General features: G+C 37.3%; 1 protein-coding gene across 2 annotated transcripts in view; it reads left to right on the forward strand.

Annotated features, from left to right (window-relative positions):
- The window catches only part of LOC149545039 (K(+) efflux antiporter 2, chloroplastic-like), a 188,746-nt gene that overhangs the window by 90,411 nt on the left and 73,760 nt on the right, over window positions 1–24,575 (forward strand). For both annotated transcript variants that reach the window (XM_089795540.1, XM_089795539.1), the window contains 5 exons: window positions 13,779–13,883; window positions 13,994–14,122; window positions 19,912–20,121; window positions 22,358–22,507; window positions 24,409–24,462. In XM_089795540.1, coding sequence (XP_089651666.1) covers window positions 13,779–13,883; window positions 13,994–14,122; window positions 19,912–20,121; window positions 22,358–22,507; window positions 24,409–24,462 — 648 coding nt within the window. The remainder of the gene's footprint in view (window positions 1–13,778; window positions 13,884–13,993; window positions 14,123–19,911; window positions 20,122–22,357; window positions 22,508–24,408; window positions 24,463–24,575) is intronic.

Genomic DNA, 24,575 nt, shown 5'->3' on the forward strand with positions numbered 1-24,575 from the left:
CTATCCGGGGGTCTCCTTGGAGATATCTCACCAAACACCTTAGTATGTTTGGTTATTAGTTCCTGTACATCAGGTGCATACTTTTGTTCATGCTGCTCTGTCATCTCAAGCATTGCTCTGAACTCTGCTGCCCACTGTACGTGATCATGTCTAAAGAAACTCTGCATCCGCTTGAGTGACACCACTCGAAGTCTCCCATCTGACAAACCTCTGAGCACTATCTTCTTACCATTTGCCTCAAACCTCATTTCCATTTTCTGGAGGTTAAATGTGAACTCTTCCAGAGACTTCATCCAGTTCATCCGAAGCACCATAACCTGATCACCAGTGTTGACCACAAAGAAATCTTCTGTCATGTCATAATCTCCTAAACGAAGCTGCAAGTTGGAGATCTTCTTGGTACAGTCGATTTTGAAGCTATCGGCAACCATCACCTTAAATCCCCTATGCTCCTTTGTATGTAGCCCCTTTGCGTGACACAAACTTCTCATCAATGAAGTTATGTGTTGCCCCTGTATCAATGATTGCCACAAATCTCTGTCCATCCAAAGTTCCCCCAACTCTGAAAGTGATGGCCTCCTGTATACTGGACAGTTGAGCTATCGTGCTATCACTGCGTACTTCCTCATGTGAAGAATTATCATCATCTCCATCTGATTCTGATGACTGCTCTGAATCTCCATCCACTGACTCTTTGGCTGAAAAGTACTCCATCTGCTTAGCTTTTGCTTTCAATGGACACTTATGTGACAAATCCCAAGGCTCCTTGCAATGAAAACAAAGCTTCTTCTTCCTAAGATCATTAAGTTTCTCATTGTCCAACCTCTTACTTTCCTCCTTAGGTGGTTGAGCCTCTCTATGGAAAGGTTTCATGTCCTTATCTTTTCTTGAAGGAAAACTCTTTGCCTAAAATTTATTTTTAGAAGCTGAAGAGGAATCCATGTCACAAGCTTTCTTAATGGCTTCTTGCAAAGTGGGAGGGTTGAGAGCTTTAATCCACCCTCTCAACGGATCAGCTAACCCATCGATAAATAGAACCAATATCCTCCGTTCAGATACATCAGTTACTAACACTGCAAGTTTCTGAAATTCTGAAATGTATGTTTCCAATGATCCCCACTGTTTAAGCTGAGCTAACTCCTTGAAATGGAGTTCTGGATCCTTCCTGTCAAAACGTTCAATCAGTCTCTCCTTAAACTCCACATATGAGGTAATGTGTGCATGACCCATAGTGACCATACTATGATGCCACCACTCGTGCTGCATACTTAATAGCTTCTTCCTCAGGCATAGGGTTCACTTGAAAGTATGTGTCAAGCTTTTGAACCCAAGCTCTTGCTGTAGACTTCCCTGAGCCATCACAATATGGTAACTGAAGTTTTCCTACTTTCTTCCGTAGCTCATAGCTCTGGTTCCTGTCATGTCCACGTGGCATATGCTTCATCCGCACATCGATATACTCCCTAAAGGTAATTGCAGCGGTAAAATCTGGAGCTCTGGCTACCCAATCTCTCCTCAAATGGTCTTGTATATCAGTGATCTGGGGCTCTGATACGGGCTGCTCTGGAGCTCTACGAGGAAATGTGGGAATCATGGGCCTCGAACTCACTGTCCTAGTTTGCTGGGGTGCATAATCGAAATTGTTCCCAACTGGTTCCCCTCCATTATGTGTCCCATCCTGATTATTACCATTCTGATTATTTCCTCCACCCACATTAGCATTCAACCCCATTTGACGAGCCATCATCTGCATCATAAGCTCCAATCTCTGACTCTGTTCCTGTGCTCTCTGCTTTGCTAATCGCTGTCCCTGTGCCAAGGTGTCTAATAACTGTAAGAATCTTTCCTCTCCCTGATTTGGACCGGCATTCCCACCTCTGCCTAATCCTGTATTCCTGTCATCTCAGTCACCCATATTGCTGTCTTGATCAAAGAATACCTCCTCTGTGTTTGTATGATTGGATTCTATGTCCACGTGCACTGATGAACTAGATTGTTTGCTCTGCAAGTCTGAAATCCTATTTTGTCTTGCTTTGATATTGCGAAAATTATAAGGCCCCTATTGCATGCTCAAACATAAATGCTCTGATTTTAGTGTTTTGACATTTCGTCAAACACTTTCCCCTCTATCCGACTGTTCCAAATTCCCTATAAGACCCCCACAGGATGGCAGGACTTATAGCTCTGATACCACTGTAGTATCCTCCTCTATTTTTTTTCGAAATAAAGAAACTTGCAAGCTACTTTATGATATCAATTAATTTGCTTAATAACTCAACATAGCATTTTTGTCAAACACTTAGCACACATACTACAATATATAGAAAAATCTGAAACTTCTTATTTGCTAATTAAATATTGATTTTATCCATGTAAATGTGCTCATACAATTGTTTAACATGTTGCGACGAATATCAATCTCGTATTCAACAACTACAATGCGAAAGTATAAAAATTTGACAGAAGAAACTTGGAATTAGTTGCTGTAGTATTTTTGCAGACGTAGTTGGCAGCCTTCCAAACCCCCAAATCAGCAAGAATAAACAATAAACTTGTTGCAAATACTGTTCATGCACTGTAGCAAATTCACTATTTATGCGCACTGTAGCAAAACACTATTCACGCGCACTGTAGCAAAACACTATTCATCTGTGCTGTAGCAAAACACTAAATGAAACCCAATGTGTTTGGAAACACCGTTAATCCTCCTGACTGTGTCTTTAAACAGCGAAGAGAATGCTAGCAAAGAGGGATTCCGTCCTTCAAGCCCGATAATCAGATATCCAACAACATAACATTAATCTTCATCCAAGCATACTAAAAAAAGCTCTTCTTTTATAGCGTTCTCACAAGAGCTCAATCCATCGTTTTCTCAATGTGGGATAAAACATAACTCCCTTTATGTAACTTATGTCTCCAATGTGTTATAAAATAAAGGGGACTCTTCTAATTTAAATATTTCCCACAAACTATAGTCTATGCATTAATAAAGTTAAATATTTAAATTTAACTTTATAAAATAGCTTTATCAGTGCATAACAAATCTTATCAATGATAAACAAGTCTTCTTGTCGATTTTAAACAATTATTATTGACATACCGTTGCCACTGGATGTCCGACCATGTCCAAGATGACTTACTATAAATAGTAAGTTTGCCCAAAGTTGCCTCAAAACTCCTCAAAAAGACCTGCAACTGAAACTATCTAGGTCAAATGGCCTCTAAGTGCCTTTAATGTCCTGTTTAGCCTACGGGACTATAGGGAAATAGGCACACGACAACATCATGCTATGAATGCTAAAAAGGGGACATTACACTCACCTTACGGCAAAAATTCCTAATCCAAATCCGCTCTTCGCACCTTCCTTTCGCCGGCTTCGCTTCAATGATCTTCTAAGATACGATAAATAAATTTATTCTGAACATCCCAAGAACTGGATTTATTTGTTTGCAATCTTTGACGTAGCTTGCAGCCCTTAGAGTTCCACCGTAACTCCTTGCTTATGATGGTTAATACCACCTCAACAATTCTGTTGGTCCTTCAACTCGCGATTAGCCTTTATTGATGTTACTGCGTAAAGAGTCTGTTTCAATAGTTTATTTGTAGATTTGCAACAAGTCATCACTTAGCCACACATTAATTTTCTTTGAGTTTAAAGTAGGTTATTTGCCCTTGGAGATTTATCATTACTTGAATGGCTTTTGTAATTTCATCTTTAGAGATCTCTTTGTTCGACAATTCTGCATTTTTAACCGATAGGCAATTTTTGGGAATAACCTTTGGCAGAAATCCTCCTGTCTCACACGCTTTTTTGGGGTGTCGACTTCTTTTCTGCGTTTTCTTTGTTTGCCAATATTTACAAAACACGGTGGGCCTGTATTACTGTATCTCACCAATATCTCAATTTCTTCTGCTCTCCTACTACTTGCCGATATTACCGGAAGCAACTTAAATGCTTTCTGTTGTGTTGTTGTGGTAGTTGCTATCTTCTCCTATGAATGTGTTGATCTACTTGTAGGCCCTCAAAAGCTTCATTTTCTTTTAGATCAGTAGCTTACACTCATAGCTAAAATGACGTCGTGCTTCTGAACTTGGACAACCGTCATTTCCATACCATTTGGACATTTTGGCCACCTTAGAAAAGCTGTGAAACCACTTGATTGATCTTTTGAGAGAGGTTTACAAGAGGAATTATCTCATATCTAGAACAAACTTGCCAAGGAAATCAGCTGCGTTGTTCTATCCATCCATCACTGTAGGAATATATAAAGTGTGGAGGCATAACTTCCTGTTGCTAAAAACATAGGAATGGAAACCCGAATATGTGCCCCTGCCAATTGTTCTCCCATGGAAAAAACTCCGTGTCAAAGGTCCTTTATCTATCTCACAAACTCCAAATATTTCCTCACTACTTAACTAATGTTTCTGATAATTCCTTAAAATTTGTCTTTGTTATAACTTCACAGGCTGGCAGGAAGACCAACTCTGATACCACCGTAATGACCTGATGTAAAGTGCCTTGACAATTTTTAAAGTTTTATCCCTATTTTTCTGCCTTAGGAATTTTGTCAAATACTTCCCTTGCAGCCTCAGTTTGCTGATGTTTGTTGCTTTGCTATGATTTTTGAATGCCAATGATATTGATGAATACAAATGATTGCAAAATAACTAATTGGAAATCAAAGTGATATGCAACTTTCTTTTTATTATTTTCCAAATGCAAGTGCATGAAATTCTGATGTAAAATGCACACCTACAGCCAAGAGGTATTTTCACAAACACTTGGCATGCATCCTATGAATGACTATGCAATGAGACGTTTTTACAAACATTGGGCATACAAACTGAGCAGCTGAATTAAGTTGATTTCCCTTCACTACTTCAATGTTTACAATGACTAAATACTTTGGTAACAAAAAGACATATATTACTTGTCAAATGTATCCATCTACAATTGCCAAATGTAAATACCAAAAGAACTTGGAATAAGTAGCTGAGATGACATGCTTTTTGGCTTTGCTTTTTTCGGATTTGCTCTTTCGGACTACTTTTTCGGCTCTACTTTTTCACTTTGCTTTTTTGGACTGCTTTTTTGGATTTGCTTTTTCGCTTTGCTTTTTCATACTGCTTTTTCGGCTCTGCTTTTTCGCTTTGCTTTTTTTTGGATTCGCCGCGAAAACTGAAACCTTTCTCCTTGTCAACTGATGTCAAAAATTAGATGCACGGGCTGAACAAAAATCACTGAATATTATCTCCCAATTAATCACAAATGAATTTTTTGAATACCATTTCCTCCACTTCCAACTAGGGTTGATATCTCACAATCGAAATTGGCACCTTAGAGTCTTCAAACCCTCAGGCAAATATGCAAGCACTAAGACTCTCAGCACAATAGATGAATATGCAACTCAAGATGTGTAAAATGACCCCCCAAAGGCTCCTTATAAAGATTTCACAAGCAAGTCCAAGAAGCTTCTAGAGGAATCCAACACGTTATTCTTTTAAGTGACTTTTTGATATGTTATTATGTTAGTCACTTTAATATTAAATCAATTAAATATAAAGTTATTTTTTAATATTTCATTGTTTAGTAACCTTATAAGTAATTAATTTAATATATCTTTTCCCCCTTATTTCTTCTTTTTTAGCCTCCGAAGAAAATAAAGGCTAAAATAAAATAAGTAGCTGGTGCCTGTCAAAAAGAGGACATTACAGTCCTCCCTTCCTAAAATTGCTTGTCCTCAAGCAATTGCAAACTCGGGTGCTGTAAAATCTGCTCATTCTCCCATGTGGCGTCCTCTGTAGGCAGATCCTTCCATCTCACCAAGTACTCCTTAATCACTCTGTTCTGCAATTTCCTCTCTCTGACATCAATGATCTCTTGAGGCACCAAGACCAAATGTCCCTCCTCATCAAGTGGTGGAAGATCCGTGGAAGAGATAACCTGTTGACCTAATGCCTTCTTGAGGCATGAAACATGAAATACATTATGAATCTTGCTGCTCGCAGGCAGCTCTAACTCATATGCTACCTCCCTAATCCTCTTGGAACCCTGTATGGACCGTAGAACCTTGGTCTTAGTTTCTCTACTCCACTCTTTTTAAGAGAGGACTGTCTATAGGGCTGCAATTGTAGATATACCATATCACCAATCTCAAAGCTGCACTCAACCCTGTGTTTATCTGCATAAGTCTTTTGCTGATTCTGTGCCATTACCAGATTATCCTTGAGTGCCTTCAATATATCTTGGCTTTCTTGAATCCAATCTTTTGCTTTAGGTGCCCTACTTTCACCAAAAGCCATCTCCATGAATGAAGGTGCATCATAGCCGTACAAGACTCTGAAAGGACTCATTCCAGTGGACATATGGTGTGTGGTATTGTAACAATACTCTCCTAAATGTAACCACCTGATCCAAGCCCGCTGTTGTCCTGCCACATAATTACGCAAGTACCCCTTAGCCCACTTATTAGCAATTTCTGTTTGCCCATTAGTTTGAGGGTGATAACTGGTACTGGGTGTCAACTCAGTACTTGTCGGTCTAAACAACTCCTGCCAAAAAGCACTCATAAACCTGCTATCCTTGTCGCTGACTATGTTCTTAGGTAGCCCATGCAATCTAAAGATCTCCCTGAAAAATAGCTCAGCCACCTGTGAAGCCCTGTACTCTGTCAGAATAGCAAAGAAATGTGCGTATTTTGTGAGCCGGTCTACCACAAAAAAGATGTTGTCTCTCCCCTGTACCTTGGGTAGGCTTGTGATGAAGTCCATCGAAATGTTCTCCCACTTCCACTTAGGAATGGGCAAAGGTTGAAGTAGCCCAGTTGGATGTGTATGCTCAGACTTATTCTGCTGGCAAGTCACACACTCTTTCACATGCTTCAACACATCATCCTTGAGGCCTTTCCATGAAAACCTCTCTCTAACCTGTCTATAAGTTTTGAAGTAGCCCTGATGGCCTGCTAGGGGTGTATCATGGCAAGATTGTAGTATTTTCTCCTTCAATTTTGATTCCGGTACCAGGTAGATCCTATCCTTGTAGTAAATCACATCATCAACTATCCTGTACCTGTCATCCCGAATCAATCCATCCATTAACTCACAAGCAAATGTATTCTTGGAGTACTCCACCAGTAAGATGGATTTCCATTCTGTCAAAATCTCAGAGAGTGAGCAAGTTGAAGGCCTCCTGGAGAGGGCATCTGCAACAATGTTCTTCTTCCCCTTAACATACTCTATGTCGAAATCATATGCCTGTATCCTGCTAACCCACTTTTGCTGTCTCTCGTTCAAGTCCTTCTGCTCTAAGAAGTATCTGAGACTGTTATGATTTGTCCTCACCCCAAATTTTCCCCCAACTAGATACTGTCTGAACTTTGCCAAGGCATGCATAATGGCGAGCATCTCCTTATCATAGATGGAGTATAGTCTCTCAACTCCCCTCAACTTATGGCTCTCAAAGGCGATAGGGTGTTGATTCTGCATCAATACTGCACCAATACCTTCCCTTGAAGCATCACACTCTAGAATGAAAGGTTGCGTGAAATCAAGAAGTGCCAACACTGGACAACTGCTCATCACCTCCTTGAGCTTATCAAAAGCTCACTGCACCTCTGCTGTCCAACAAAATGCACTCTTCTTGGGCAAATCTGTCAAAGGTGCCCCCAACTGTGAGAACTCCTTAACAAAATGCCTGTAATAACTGCACAGTCCGAAGAAGCCCCATAGCTCTATAAGTGACCGTGGTGTGGGCCAATCTAGAATAGCCTGTATTTTCTCTTGGTGCACTTGGACACCCTCTGCACTGATCATGTGTCCCAAATAAAGAATCTAAGGCCCAACTCACATTTCGAAGCCTTAGCGTACAAGGACTGCTCCTCCATGATGGTAAGGATCTCATCAAGCTGCTGCAAGTGTTCTTCCCAAGTTTTACTGTATATGAGCAAATCATCAAAGAATACCAAGAGGAACTTACGCAACTGTTTGTTGAAGATATGATTTATACAAGACTGGAATGTGGCAGGCAAATGGCATCACCAAGAACTCATAGTGCCCATAGTGGCATCGGAAAGTAGTCTTGTGCACATCTTGTTCCCTCACTCTAATCTGATGGTAACCCGATCGAAGATCAATCTTTGAAAAATATACTGCCCCATGTAACTCATCCAATAACTCATCGATCCTGGGTATCAGGTACCTGTTCTTGATTGTTTTTTTATTGAGGGCTCGGTAATCTATACACATTCTCATGGTCCCATCTTTCTTCTTCACTAGGACCACTGAAGAAGTGAAAGGGCTGGAGCTAGGACGAATGTGTCCCATATCAAGCAATTCCTTGATTGCTTTCTCGATCTCATCCTTAAATTTCTTAGGATGGTGATAAGGGGTAGTAATCACTGGCTTGGCCCTTTCTTCCAACTCAATAGCATGCTCGAAGCCTCTGTTCGGTGGCCTCACTGGGGGTATCTCACCAAAAACCTTGTCATGTTTGTCCAATAGCTCCTTGATGTCAATGTGGACTGGCTGTCTTGAATCTGTAGATTCCTTAGGAGTGATCACACACTCTGCTGCCCAAACTATGTCATCATGCCTGAAAATACTCTCCATATGTCTAGCTGAAACAATCTTAGGTGCTTTAGATTCCATACCTCTAAGCACCACTCTACGTCCATCAGCATCTTTGAACTTGAGTTCCATGGTTTGGAAGTTCTGTGAGTACTTCCCTAATGACTGCAACCATTGGACCCCAGGTATGGCATGGATATCACCCAAGTCAACTACATAGGAATCATCTGTAACTGTGTGGTTGCCCATCATAATAGACAACTGTGGAATCCACTGAGTACAAGCTATCTTATGCCCATCAGCCACCATTACACTGAATCCCTCAAAATCCTCTAGAGGAATTTGTCGCTTGTTCACCAATGATGCATCAATGAAGTTATGAGTAGCTCCACTGTTAATCAATACTGCTATCTGATGACCTTGTAGGACCCCACAAACTTTGAAAGAGTTGAACTTAGGAGCACTGGAGATAGAAGCCATGATCTCATCATAATTTTCCCCATCTGAACCGTTATTGTCTTCCCTTTGAGGTTCCTCTTCCTCAGAACTGCTCTCATCATCTGATATCACCTCAATTAAGTGAGCCTTGTCTTTCCCTAGGCGATGGTGTCCACTAGACCATTTCTCCTTGCAATGATAGCAAATCCCCTTAAGCCGACACTCCTGTCTATAGGCTTCATCAAAGTTCTCCTTATTACTTTTTTTTTGGAATGGCTTCTTCTCCTTATCCTTATGGGATGTGAAAGGCTTGCTATGAGCCCTAATGCTAGATGTAGAATATTCCATGTCTCTAGTCTTCATGATAGCATCTTGGAGAGAATTTGGTTTGAAGGCCTCTTGCCTTAACCCAACCACGAAGAGGCTCTGTCTATCCCTCAATGAAGAGCATAATCAACTGCTGTTCTGAAATATTTGTCACCATAACTGCCAACCGTTGGAACTCTGTGATGTAAGCATCCACTGAATTAGTTTGCCTGAGTTGTGCTAACTCCCTAAAGTGGAGTTCAGGATCCTTACGATCAAACCTGTCAATGAGCTTTTGGGTGAATTCCAAATATGAAGTAACGTTGGCATGCCCCAAGGTGACAAGTCCATGGTACCACCATTCATGTGCTTCACCTTCCAAATGGAGTGTGGCGTACTGGATAGCCTTTGTTTCCAACATAGGATTGAGCTGCAAATATGTGTCGAGCTTTTGAACCCAAGCTCTAGCTGTATCTTTGTTACTTCCATCAAATGATGGTACGGTCAGTTTTCCCACCTTACGCTGCAAGTCTTGATTTTGCACTCCCCGTTGATTGTTTCTTGGTCTATTTCTCAATTTAAGACCACAAAAGTCTACTAGTGATATGGCAGCCTTGAAATCATCACCTAGAGAGTTTTACTCCCTCAAATAATCACCATATCCCTCTTCTCTTACTTGCTGGTTGTGATTTGCAGCACCCTGTTCTCTCAAAAATGTAGTCATAAGAGGCCTAGGAGTAGCTCTACTTGCTGTTCTAGCACTGCTTTGAGCTGTGTCATTGTTTTCTTGACCCCCATTGTGTCCATTCTGCCCATTAGTCCTGTTATGGTTCCTATCATTTCCATTGTTTCTGTTATCTACCAGCTGTCCAAGGATAAGTGACTGTTCTTCTCTTCCTCTTGCCATTTCGTCTCTCAACTCTTGTTGCCCTCTTGCAAGAGCATTAAGCATTTGCTGGGTATTGCTTTCTTCCATGAGTTCTAAAGGACTTAAGCGCTTTCTTGGCCTCTTATAGAATTTATCCAAAGGATTTATGAATGGAACATTTGGAAACTCTTCACTCATAACCCGTAGAGGATGGCAGAAACCTGGCTCTGATACCACTGTAAAGTGCCTTGACAATTTTTAAAGTTTTATCCCTGTTTTTCTGCCTTAGGAACTTTGTCAAACACTTCCCTTGTAGCCTCAGTTTGTTGATGTTTGTTGCTTTGCTATGATTTTTGAATGCTAATGATATTGATGAATACAAATGATTGCAAAATAACTAAGTGGAAATCAAAGTGATATGCAACTTTCTTTTTATTATTTTCCAAATGCAAGTACATGAAATTTTGATGTAAAATGTACACCTACAGCCAAGAGGTATTTTCACAAACACTTGGCATGCATCCTATGAATGACTATGCAATGAGACATTTTTACAAATAGTTGGCATACAAACTGAACAGCTGAATTAAGTTGATTTCCCTTCAATACTTCAATGTTTACAATGACTGAATACTTTGGTAACAAAAAGACATATATTACTTGTCAAATGTATCCATCTACAATTGCCAAATGTAAATACCAAAAGAACTTGGAATAAGTAGCTGAGATAACATGCTTTTTGGCTTTGCTTTTTTCGGATTTGCTCTTTCGGACTGCTTTTTCAGACTGCTTTTTTGGCTCTAATTTTTCGTTTTGCTTTTTCAGATCTGCTGCGAAAACTGAAACCTTTCTTGCCAACTAATGTCAAAAATTAGATGCACGGCTGAACAAAAATCACTGAATATTATCTCCCAATTAATCACAAATGAATTGGTTGAATACCAATTCTTCCACTCCCAACTAGGGTTGATATCTCACAACCGAAATTGGCACCTTAGAGTCTTCAAACCCTCAAGCAAGTATGCAAGCACTAAGGCTCTCAGCACAATAGATGAATATGCAACTCAAGATGTGTAAAATGACCCCCCAAAGGCTCCTTATAAAGATTTCACAAGCAACTCCAAGAAGCTTCTAGAGGAATCCAGCACTTTATTCTTTTAAGTGACTTTTTCATATTTTATTATGTTAGTCACTTCAATATTAAATCAATTAAATATAAAGTTACTTTTTAATATTTCACTGTTTAGTAACCTTATAAGTAATTAATTTAATATATCTTTTCCCCCTTATTTCTTCCTTTTTAGCCTCCGGGGAAAATAAAGGCTAAAATAAAATAAGTAGCTGGTGCCTATCGAAAAGGGGACATTACACCCGACCCAGTACTGTAACAAATACAACCAACTCCGTACTGTCGTGAACCTGATTTTTTTCCCGTTTCCCCTTTAAGTGTAAATGTTAGAGTACAAACCCACCTAACAAATAACCAACAATATGAATAACAGAGGATATTCCACATAGATATTTGTACAAACTCATTTTCAAGTAACACATTCAAAAATACATCCCTATGCAGATGAAAATACGAATAGCAAGTAAAACCCGAACTCTCCAATAAATTTGTCCTTTCAAAATGACATTAAAGACTCAAGCATATGAACAATGCAGTACAAATCAAAACATTAAACCACTATTCTTTCAACAATCCAGAAGCGAGTTGTTGTCTTATACATCAACAAGTATGATAATCAACAACTTCTGAATAAATTCTAAAACGTTATTGTACTATACAATAGCAATACAATAACCAACAAACTATAAATCCAATCTTAAACATAGTTCTACAGTCAGATTGGAAAACTAAAGAGAATAACCTGTAAGCACAACCGAGACACCTGAAAAGATATCTCCCCTGACAATGGGTTTTCGTCCACTCTCTACTTGCACGAAGGGCTACGTCCTCACATTGGCTGAAAGCTGAAGCTTTCTGAAAACTCTCCCAAGAGAGAACTACAAATCTGAATAGTAAATCAAGCATACCCCAAAAGAATGAATCTCATCCCCTTTTATCTTCACAACGGTGATTCTTCAACTTCTCCCTGGTAAATCGTCTTATTCCTCCTCGTCCTCTTGTGACTACATGAGATATTAATTTGACCTTTAAAAATAAATCTCCAGGTAACATAGACAAATTTAATATTGAAAATTCGTTCCTTCTTAATAATTCTAATGTCCCCAAAGAAGGTACATTACAATTGCATAAAAATATGAATATATTTAGGTTCCTGAACTGCCACATAGATGTAGTTTTTACTTTTTACCATTTACCTTTGGTAACACTTCGAAAATCTATGTAAATACTTTCCCACTTTTCCTGTAAAATTGATAATTGTTGGAGTGATTTGCAGGATAGACTTTCTTTGCCTTATTTTGCTGATACATGGAATATTCTTTCTGTCTGAACACTTCCCATTTTATGAAAATCTAAAATCTGTTGTATGCTTGAAATAATGGAGTATCGTGTATGGCTTTCAAGATCTTTTCCTTGATCTTTGACTTCAGAACAAGATATACTCTATTTCTATGCAAGATTAGATCTCACAGAACTTTTTATCCTGTACACTTATTTCCTATAGATCAATAGCAAATCATGCATGGTGTATTCAGTTATAATGGAGGTGATCCAATGGATTTCCAGTAGACATTTCAGAAATAAAACATAGAGTGGCATCCTGGATAATGCATAATCAGCTACTTCATGGTTACCTTTTATCTACTCAATATCAAAATTATAAGCTGCTGCTTTCTTACCTACTCGTTCTTGAAAAGTTGCAACTTAATTAAAGAACCAATCACATTTTTCTGCCTAAAATTCTAAATAACCGGTTCAGCAAATTAATTGAAAAAATCAGCAGCAAGTCCGAGCAGAGATTGTTCAGGATACATTACAATTCTAGAAAAATATCTACAACTATGTATCCTATTACATGAATTCAGAAGGGAAAGAGCACAAGAAAATGAAGAATGGTATGGCAAATGAATAAAGAGAAAACTAAGAAAAGGTGCTCCAAAGGGGCCATGAGCTTCTCCAAATGAATGCTGGGCTGTTATTAATTTGTACATGAGCACTTTGGTCACTGTTTGCTGGACAAATCTTTTGGTAATGTTTTGCTACAATTTCTTCTTCTTGCTGTCTGCGGTCTGATCTTGTCTTTGTTGTTGGCTGCAAGTTAGGTCTCTTTTGTTTTATTGTCTTTTTCTTTTTGAATTTTCACATTTTGGGTGGTCAGTTATTGGTTTTTATTTCTTTAAAGTGTTTTTGGTTGGCTGAGTCTGACTTGTGAGTCCTGGTAAGCTGATAGAAACTTGCTGCCAAGTATGTAAGCCTCATTTGGCTTGCCTCACCTTGGGACTTGGTGAGGCTGCCAGGTATTCGACGAGTCTTGTGATACTGGGCTATTTTCTATAATGTTAAATTTGTGTTCTGTGGAAATCTAGTTCCATATTACATTGTAGTGATATAAACAATTTGGGTTTTATTCTGTTTTACAATTTGGAACCTATTGAGTTTGATCTAATTTTTGATCATTCTATGAAATTCAGCTGCTACGTCCCATATACAAGCAGATTGCAGAAAATCAAAATGCAGAGATATTTTCTGCAAACACACTGCTAGTTGTTCTTGGTACAAGTGTTCTGACTGCGAGGGTATGTGTTCTTATCTTTTCATACATTTGTTATTAATAAAAAGGTTTTGATTAACAACAAATGCATGTTAGTAGTATCTGAATCTTATCTTATGGCTGTCACATGAACAGGCTGGACTTTCTATGGCTTTGGGAGCTTTTTTAGCTGGTTTGCTTCTTGCAGAAACTGAGTTTTCTTTGCAGGTGGAATCAGACATTGCTCCATATCGTGGCCTTCTTCTGGGGCTCTTTTTTATGACAGTAAGGCTACTTTTCTATTACGCATTTTAAGGTTTGTTTTCATCAGAAATATGCTATTGAATTTTATAAGCATCATGTGCTGATAAATTAATCAAGTACACTTTACCTTGTATGTTTGTATAAATATATCGGTGTGAGTGTATTGAAAAAAAAAGTTTTCCCTTGATGTCAATCTCACAATCCAGGTTGGGAGAAAGCATGTTTGGGAGCAGAACCATTTGGATTATGATCTCTTCTTGTGGGAACAAGTATTTAGATAGTTGTGTAATTTTGGCACGGTGTCTAATGTGTTTTGTACTTTGAATGGTTTTATTGAGTTTTGAAATTGAGTTGGTGCTCAAACTAAGGTTGGTGCCTTAGCTGATTAGAGTTGGTGCTTCGAGGAGAGCTGGTGCTCTTTGTAAGTTGATGCTCACTTACGTAATTCATGTTAGTGCCCATTGTGTTAATGAAAGCTATCGCATCCTGTGGTTTTTTAACCAAAAGGGTTTTCCACGTGAAATTCGGTGTTTGCTTCTTCAAGTTTTCTCTCTTTATGCTTCATGTGGTTACATGGTTTTAAAAGCTTAAAATATTGTTTCAACAACCCCCTCCCCCTCCAAGTATCTACTGTATGCTATTCATGGTGCAGGGCACAGCAATGAAGTATTGGCTGATACTTGAGCACAAATAAAAGAAGAGTATACCGAGATCCTCATACAAGAGGTAGATTTTGTTAAGGTAGATAAAACATAGTACAAGTTATATCAAGGGAATGATGGTGCTCCAATGAATGAGCACACACTTCCACAAGGTTGGGATTGGATAGAAATATTGCAATTTAGGTACATGAACCCATCATACTAGTCAAGATGGTTGATATATTGCTAAGCTTTCCAAACTTATGGATTGCAATAGTAAGAGAATAAAAGATAATCCATGAGAAGAATGCAAATATGATAACAGAGCCCCTAGTACATGTTGACTATGTGATAGATCCTATGCTGTTGTCCATGAACTTAGTGAAGGAGAGCCTCTAGTACATGGTGACTATGTAATAGATCCTATGTTGTTGACCATGAACTTGGTGAATTAATATGTAGTCGTACATGTAGAAATCCTTGGGAAGTATCTCATAGGTAGAGTTATTGCCAAAGGATCCAAAGTAAATGTACTACCTCAAGAATGCAATGTTGGAGAGCTCGATATTAGTTTTTTTTGGCTTTTGATAGTTGTGTGGTGATCAGTTGTGGTTCTTCCGTGTGATGCTCCTTTTAGTATTTTCGGCCTTGCTTTTAGGTTGTTCTCCATGGTTTTTGGAGACTTGACTATTTCTATTACGTCTCCAGATAGCACCCGACATCGTTTTAAGCAATAACTACTTGATGGCATAATCCACTTTAGTTTTGGTGCCTTCTTTGTGCTACCTACAATGTGTTCAGGATTATTTAAATTATTAAACTAAACTTTTAAAGTTAATGTTATATTATTTACTTTAGTGTTTTAATCTTTATAAAGTGATGTAATGTCGCCTTAATTGGATTCCTTGGGGAAAAGTGGGCGAGACATGAGTTAATCTTAAATTGTAAAAAGGTCTTTTGACGATAATGAAAAAATTTGAAATTTTTTAATTGTTTTTTCCTCCAATTCTATATAAAGGGAATTTTGGCTCTCATTTGTATTATTTTAAGAGTAGCCCCAAAATGAACAAAAAGTTATTTAAAGCACAGTTCAAAATATTGGAGATATATCTGTGATAAGTCCTACTTATGGCGACATTTTTTGGCTCCTGAGAATGAGAGTCAACTTATTGCGTATAAGTTATCGTAGAGAATTTTCAAAATATCACACAGAATTTGGTAAAATATTGGCGACATTTTTTTGTTTTATCATGATAAATAGCAATCTTATCAGCTGCAAGCTTGTTATAGGGAGGGATGACCTAGACAAGGGTAAACCGCTTTTTTTGATTGGAAAATCAGATTTAGAGAGGAGAGAAAGGGCAAAGAGGAGAAAGAAGGTTCCATCAGGATTGAAAAAATAAGATCTTGACCGGAAAAACAGATTTTAAGTTCTTGATATTTTCTTGAGAAGTTTCCAACTTATCTCTGATATTTCTGGATATCTTTTTTTTGCCCTCAGCAATAAGTTGCCAATAGCAATATTTTGATCTATGGGGAAACCTTCATCAAATTACTGGTTTAACTAGTGAGAGATCCATCATGAATGGTTGGTGTTATTTCACACAAGAATTGCTAGTATTTTCAAAAAGTTTGAAAATGGTGTTTTTTGTTAAATTTAATAACCTGATAATCACCAGGTCTGAAAGTGCAGACCGCACTTAATCTTCTAAGTCCTAAGTATCTACGAATGGCCTTTTGTATGTGTTCCCTCCTCTCCCTTCTAGGCGGCAACTTTACAGAGTAGTTGTGATATTAAATAAGTGAAACTAACACAATGTGTTAGTCACTAATTAATTTTAGATTAGTTTGCATATCGCCGGCTTTAGGAAGAGTTAACAAACCGATTAAGGGAAGGGACATGGTCTTTAAGGGTCATGTCTACTAGTCTAGATACTTCGAAAGTGATGCAGTTTTGAAGGACACACAAACATAATTCAGTCTGCTCCTCCAAGCATCATTATTCAGTAATTGATAGTGCAGAGATATTCTTAATATCAGATCAAAGTCGACTATTCCTTCTTGTATCGGAATCAAAGAAATTAAGTGTTCTTCAAACATTTCACATTTAAGGCTATTTCCTCAAGAAAATATCATACTGTTCTACTTGCAGATATATATAATTCTCAGATCAGAATTATAAGTGTAAACTTCATCAATATTCAGAACTTAGAAGACCATTATCAGCATTCAAGTAAGGAAATAGAAGTCTGATTCAAAAGAAGTTGCAGAATCTTTACATTTTTGAAAATATGAGAATTTTTATGATATTTGGATTCGTAGCTTTTGGGGTTTATATGACTGATTGCATACAAATTTTTTCTAGGTATTCGGTGGCATTTTTACAGGTACTCTGTGTTGACCATAGAGTTGCCGAGGGATCGGCTATACCATGTTTGCTTGAGCATAGTCGACAAGGTTGTTCTTTCAAACATAGTTACAGCCATAGGACTTGCTTGGACTTGCCTAGACTTGGCGAGTCTCAGTGCGAGATATGCTAAATGAGCCCCAAGGATTTGAGACTCAGGTCCCAAGTGAGTCCTAGGGACTTGCTGAGTCTTTTGACTCATTGAAGCCAAAGTGCCTTGCAGGCCAGACTAAGCCAGAATTGGGGAAATAAGCTAGAAAAGATAATAAAAGAAATGTAAAGTGTTAATCTTACATTTCAGTTACTTTTTGAAAACATACTTGTAACATTTCAATGCTTGTTTTGTTTATGACATGGATTTTCAAATAATTATTTAAATGGCATGTGTTGTAATATCTTTATTTTTGCGAGCATCAAAGTTTGTTTGGATTAGCCTATCATTGGCCCTCGTAGGCTAAGTCAGATGGTTAGAGGGTTCCCAGTTGGCAGAACAGGAGGCTCTTTCCATTCTGTAGTGCAAACTTGTTCAGGATTTGCTCTTCATTTGGTTCAGTTTGGCACGCTTGCTATTCATTGTAAGTGTTTATGTCAGAGAATTCATGATTCCTATCTTCAGCAGAGCGCCTGAACAGGTCTGCGACAGTGTTGAGATTTGGTATCCTTGACTCAACAGATATTTAGGGAGTGGCTGCATTTGGCAAGGTACCTAGATTCATGGTTTGCACTGTGATTGACTCATTCGTCAATTATCTCAGTTTGTGAGACTTAGTATTTATTGTAAGTCATTTCTAGCCAGTTGCTATTTTGAGTAGGGTATTTAGGCGTTAGAGATGCACAGTGAGTATCTGCATTATGAGTTGTTCATCCAGAGGAGTTAATAAACTTTTGATCTCATTAATGATTATTAATTAAGTGATGCTTAATTAATAATTAAGTGAGCTTATTATTAAATGCTTTCTTCATTAAAAGTTTATGTATTTAAGTTGATAATAGCACCTAAGTCTTGGAGGGAAACATAATTTAATATCATATTTCAAGCATCAAAAGAAAATACATTGGAAAGCAAAGTCATATTTTTAAGTTATGTGTGAGTGTAAGCCTGAAATTCAAGGTTGATTTGCTATGAATTCATTCTACTGTGCATTTTGTGAATTGTGGATTTTGTGATTTGTGTATTGAATACCGAGCCAACGGTTTCAGGATTCTAAGGTCTAAGAATTGATAATTCTCAGATTTTTATGCATTTTGAATTGGTTACACAATTTCCAGTGAATTGTGTGAGTGATAACCTCATACAGAGGTTATGGTTGTGTATAATTTGTGATCAAATCAGGGGAGAGTTTCAGCGTTTAAACTCAGGAAGAGGTTTTTGCAGGTTGGAGAAAGATTAATGAATGCAGATCGCTGCCAGATGAAGGTGCATAACTGCAAATAAGGGTGTGATTTAATGCAGAGAATCCATCTAATACATCTTCAAACCTTGCAAAGTCTGGGCTGTATTGTAATTAATAGGTCGCAGCAACAGTACAGAGGCTGTGTTGGAATACTTGGTCGCTGCCATAGATTATTTGGGACACCAATTTTGTGGAAGAAATGATATTAATTATGGGCTACGATTCAGTAGTTTGGAAGGCATGATTTGGCATTTGAGTGTCTTCGTCCATTATCCTCAAACCCCAGCATCATGTGGAAGGTTTTCCAGCAGCAGCGATTAAGATAATTGGACGTCAAATTGTGCATGCTTGCAGCTCCAGGTTCCATGGTCTTACAATTGAATGAATATAGCTGCATATAAACTGTTAATATATTTAATAAATGAAATATAAGTACCAAAGGAATTTTTGCATCGTAATTTGTTGTTGTAATTCAAATTCACGCATTGTTTTATGCTTGGAATTACAAAACCATTAAAATACAAACAAAGGAACACATATACATTCAGAAATTAGTATTTGAGGATTGCATGCCAATTGTTTAGTGAAATGTCAAGGGGTCAAAATTGAGTTTTCAGGAGGTACAGTCCAACGTTTTTTTTAAAGTGGTATCAGAGCATTGCATGTTTTCCAACTGTTTGAGTAAATGTGCTGAGTGAAAGTACTAGTTGGGAGTTAGAACCCCCAGGAGCTCTTACATGTGCCATGAAATTCCATGGGGTTTGAAGGTATTCATTTGGGCATGGTGGTTGCTGCCTCTCAAACCTATTGGGTGTGCTTTCCCTAGACCCTTGCAAGGGATGCTTCTCCTTGACTTCCATAGGGGTGCTGCCCCTAGCACACCACAAGGAAGGAGGTAAGAGCACAAGGAGACCCCTTGGATGTTGGGCTTTGCGTCAATGAGGCACAAGTACATATCATGGCTGCAACATCATCTAGGAGTCATCTTAGATACCCGTATCGTGTTGTTGGACATGGGACGATTGATGAAGACTTTTCTGAGCCATACAGTTATATTTTCAGTTTTGATATTTGTTTTGGTGCCATGGACTTTATAATATTCAGGAAAAAATTAACATTTGTTGTTTTACTTTTAGTTTTAAATACACATGTAATCAATGTATACTTGTATATATGGGCAAAATAGCTTTACTCTTATTAGTTTATTTGTTCAATGTTTAATTATGTGAAAGGAAACTGGTTTAGTTTTGAGATGTTTCGTGCTTTTGCCATCTTCTGGAAGAAAGCTATGTTGGGAATATGTTATTTTTTCTTTTTCCTCTCCTGATATTTGGTTGCAAATTTTCTGTCAATTTCTTCTATTTGCAGGTTGGAATGTCAATAGATCCTAAGTTGCTGGTTGCAAAGTTTCCAGCCATCTTGGGAACTTTGAGCCTACTAATTGGTGGGAAGACTGTTTTGGTTGCTTTAGTAGGGCGCTTCTTTGGAATATCAACTATTGCTGCTATTCGAGTTGGTCTGCTGTTGGCACCAGGAGGAGAATTTGCATTTGTGGCATTTGGTGAAGCTGTGAATCAGGTGTGTGTCATTTTCATATACAATGCAAAAGGGTTGTTGAGTTCACAGTCGTTCAATGTTATATGAGCTTTATCACAAATCACAGAAAAATGGTGTCCATTTGATCTAAGAACCTGGACATGTTGTTACATGAGAGAAATACGGTCATCAAAAATGTTTTCTTATGAAAATTGATTGTCCCAAAAATGATTCAATTACGAACTAGTCAAAAACCTACATTAAAGAATCATCTGATTAAACCTGACCTTGAAGCAGCAAAGCGGCAGTTACTCAAAAAAAAGCAAGAAATATTGATCACACACATTGAATTATGACAATTCCATTGTGATGTCACTGGTTTTTCCCCAAATTGTTTATTAGTTTCTTCTCAATTTTTTTGAATCTTTATGTTAATAGATTGGAAATATTTGGCACTGTTGTACTTAGTTGTAATATCCCCTTCTGGATATTATACCAAAAACTCGAGATATATACTTGCAGATTTAAATCCGAACAATAAACCAATATCCAATATAAATTTCAGAATTTAAATCGATTTCTAATCAGCAGATTTACATACAATAAAACTCAGAAAAGCTAGTTTATTCTTTCAATGTTTAGAAAGTGCATTTATAAACCAGGAGTTAACTCAGATAACCATCAAATGCGTTACTATATTTTACAACAGCAATACAATAACATGCAAATATCCAAATGATCCAATCTTACAAACATTAAAAATAGTCAGATTGGCAAATGTAGATAAAACTTGTAAGAAGGCTAGGTTTGCATCCAACCTCCAAAGCTTCTTCAAGCGTTTGGGTCCTCGAAGAAATAACCAGCAATTGTTTCCAGCTCCCAGATTAATATTTGTTTTGAATATTATAATCTTCATCTCCTCTCATATGGAGCTTGTTGTACCTTGATTACTTTTTCCCAATGTGATGCACGCTCATTCAAGCAATGTGGGATAAAGCACCTTTTTTGTCCTTTAGTCACTTAAGTGAACATAGTACCTTTTAAAATAAAGTGACAAGTTAAATGAACTTTAATAGTCACTTAGTCAGTAAACCATATAGTCATCAGGCATTAAAATAACTACCCAAACGAACTCCGATAAGCATGTGCAATAGCTCGTTGGAAAGCTCTTGGCGAGACGCTTCCAACCCAGCATTGAGGTACCGAAAATACTGAGCTCTAATTACTTAATAAAAATAGTAAGCATCTAGACAACTTGCCAAAATTGCTCTGATGGGTCTGGAACTGGAAATGTCTAGGCCAAATCTCGAACTGAACCTCGTAAAGAACCTTTTCGCCCCCGAAACCTAGGCGAAGTGAGCTGGCCACACAAAATTATAATGTCCTAGAAAAAGGGAACATTACATTTGTTTATAGAGTTCCATTTATATTCTATGATTATTGTTGAGCTATATCCACACACACCATAGCTATAAAAACACCTACTTAATGTCGAATATGGATTCTATTTTCTAAGCTATATGCACTGGTGTTGTACCTTTGTATTACTTAATTGTCATGAGAGTTTTCTATGTTTTAGAATGCTAATAATTTGATGATGTCTCTGACATTGCACAGAGGTTACTTGTCTTGCCTTGATTTTTCAGTGCTTGGAAGCCCATGAAACACATCTTGTAACTATGCTAACCAAAGCACATTTTACGAAATTGCACACTTTGGAAGAAAAATACAACCTCTGCTCTTACTGCATAATGCAATTTGAAGACAAATTTTCTTCATTGTTTGTGCAATCTCTGTTTCTTATAGAGAAGTTGGTTTTACATGTTTTCCGTTCCCAAAGTCTCTTAAAATATTTCTGATCCATCCTAGTTTGTTACACTGTTGTCCATTATCCTTTGCTTTCAATAGTTGTTCCATCCTCCTCAAGTCTGAGAGCCAGATGCTAATCTGAAAATAATAGTTGATTATAGTTGAATGCAGATATTCTCTTCTTCTGTATGCTTTGGCTTTGGATTTCTTTTAATTTAGGGCAATAATATCCGCAACTTATACATCTATAAAAAATGATTTTGTCTGCTATAGTTCAAGAGTGGTGTAATTGATCTTTAGACTGCTGCTTCAGTTGAATTTCAGGCCTTATTAAAATTCTCGAATACAGCTTAGGGAAAGTGAAATGAAATAGAAATTTAAAACATAGTATATTTTAGATTGTGTATTGAATGGTTTAATCCAATTGCTTATAATTCAATGTCTTCTTTGCTCCATTTTATGACTACAGGGTATAATGAGTCCACAATTATCATCATTACTATTTTTGGTGGTGGGTTTGTCAATGGCCATTACACCATGGCTTGCAGCTGGCGGTCAGTTGATTGCATCTCGTTTTGAGCAACATGATGTACGGAGTCTGTTACCAGCTGAGAGTGAGGTATGCCATTTATAATTGTGTCTGGGTTAGTTTTCTCTCTTTTTCCCTTTTTTTCTAAACACTAATTATTTAGGCAGTGCAAAAATTTGCAAAGGTGTGAGATTCATCCCAATGGCCAATTGGATTATATGTTAGTGTATCTGCTCTATACAACAATCTATTGCAATCTGGACATTGCATGACATCTGTTTTGGAAATACATAATTTTTTAACATTATTGATCAAGCATGACTATTGTTTATATGAAAGTATTGTCGTACAGCTGAGGCCGACCTTCACCTTTCTTGTAATTAGCAACCAAGGAGAGAACTGAGTTAACTTTTTATGGGTTCCCAGAACTTTATCTATTATTCGTGGTTTTTGCTTCCTTTTTCCATGAAAGAATTCTACTGCTGACTAAATGATTTTGACTAGTTTAAGTAGCAACATGGAAATGTGGACTCATTTTTGAAATGACTCTTATAGTTATGAGTAAAAGTATGTATGTTGAGTGTAGCTATAATTTTTGTTTAATTATTTCTAGGAGCATATTCCAGCATTTTTTAAATCTCTTTGCATGAAATGACTTTTGAATTATAATTTATTATAGCTGAGAATTTGAAGGTTCTTCTAAATGAGTTAAGTTTGGAAAGATGTGAGATTCATCCCAACAGCCAATTAGATTTTATGTATGTGTTTCTCTGCAATAATACCTATCACTCAATAGAATATTCTATTGCAATGTGAACCTTGCATGACATCTGTCCTTGGAAACACAAAGACTTTGATTGGGCAGGACTATTGTTCATATGAAAATATTGCTGTACAGCTCTGGCAGACCTTCACCTTTCTGGCAATTGGCAACAGAGGAGAGAACTGAGTCAGCTTTCTTTGAGTTCCCAGAACTTTCTATTATTTTGGGCTTTTGCCTCCTTCCACCAAACAATTTCACTGTGGACAAAATTATTTTGACTTTTGTTAATAGTAGCAAGGAAATGTGGACTTGTTTATGAAATGATCCCTTTGGTTCTGATTAAAAATATGTATGATGAGTGTGTCGTTTTATATTTTATTTAATTTTTTCTACATGCCTATCCAACCTTTTTTTTTCTTACCTCTTTGCATGAAATGGCTTTTGAGTTACTATAGCTGAGAGTCTGAAGGTTTTTCCAAATAAAGAATTAGTTTAACTCATTGTTTTATTAAATTTGACATTTTTTTCATAATTTTGAAATTAATGTTAGCTGTATATCTAGTGAGTTCTTTCTTTAAACATTGGTTTGACAGAGTTCTATAAATTAATTTATAAATTTTGTGTTTCATTGAGGTTGTAGTACATGTATACTCTTTTACATTTTAAAGGCTGCTACCTTGAACATTTAGAATCATGTATGATGAGCATCTCCCCATGAAACTTTGGGGCACCACATAGCCTATAAAGTTGTTTGACAGCACGTCTGTTCATTTCTGAATGTCTTGATATTACTAATGTGTACCTACTGTGTTATGTTTTAGAAAGCTCATAATTTTTGTGTATACCATAGCTGTTTTCGTTGAAGACTCTTGTGTATCTGTCTTCAAAATCATGCAATTTATATGAATGTTTGCAAGTTTCAAAACCTCTCATGATATAAAGCACCTTCAATTAAATTGATTGTTTCTAGTTCTTTAGAATATTCATATATCTATGAAATACACTTTTTGTGGATAAATGAATCCGTTGTTTATTTCAGAGAAAATCATCTTAAACACGGAGTTATTCAGAGTGGTTAAAATAAACCTTATTTTAAACTGAAAATCTGTAAAAGAAATATAATATCAATTGAGCTGTTAAAATAAAGAAATATGTGCATAGATTGGATGTGACTATGAACAACAGTTGGCACTTTAAAGTACTGAGTGAACACATAATTTACTTCCAGACAGATGATTTGCAAGATCATATAATCATATGTGGATTTGGTCGTGTTGGGCAGGTAAGATCTATTCTTTTTTTCTTTAGTTGGATTTCATTGATTGGAGCTTTGACTATGGGTACCTCTCATTTCTGCTCTTTCATCTGTTATTTTTTTTTTTATCAACAAAAAAA

This window comes from Cupressus sempervirens, chromosome 8, assembly GCF_028749045.1.
Source record: "Cupressus sempervirens isolate cs-2001-9-10 chromosome 8, ASM2874904v1, whole genome shotgun sequence".
Lineage (NCBI taxonomy): Eukaryota > Viridiplantae > Streptophyta > Pinopsida > Cupressales > Cupressaceae > Cupressus > Cupressus sempervirens.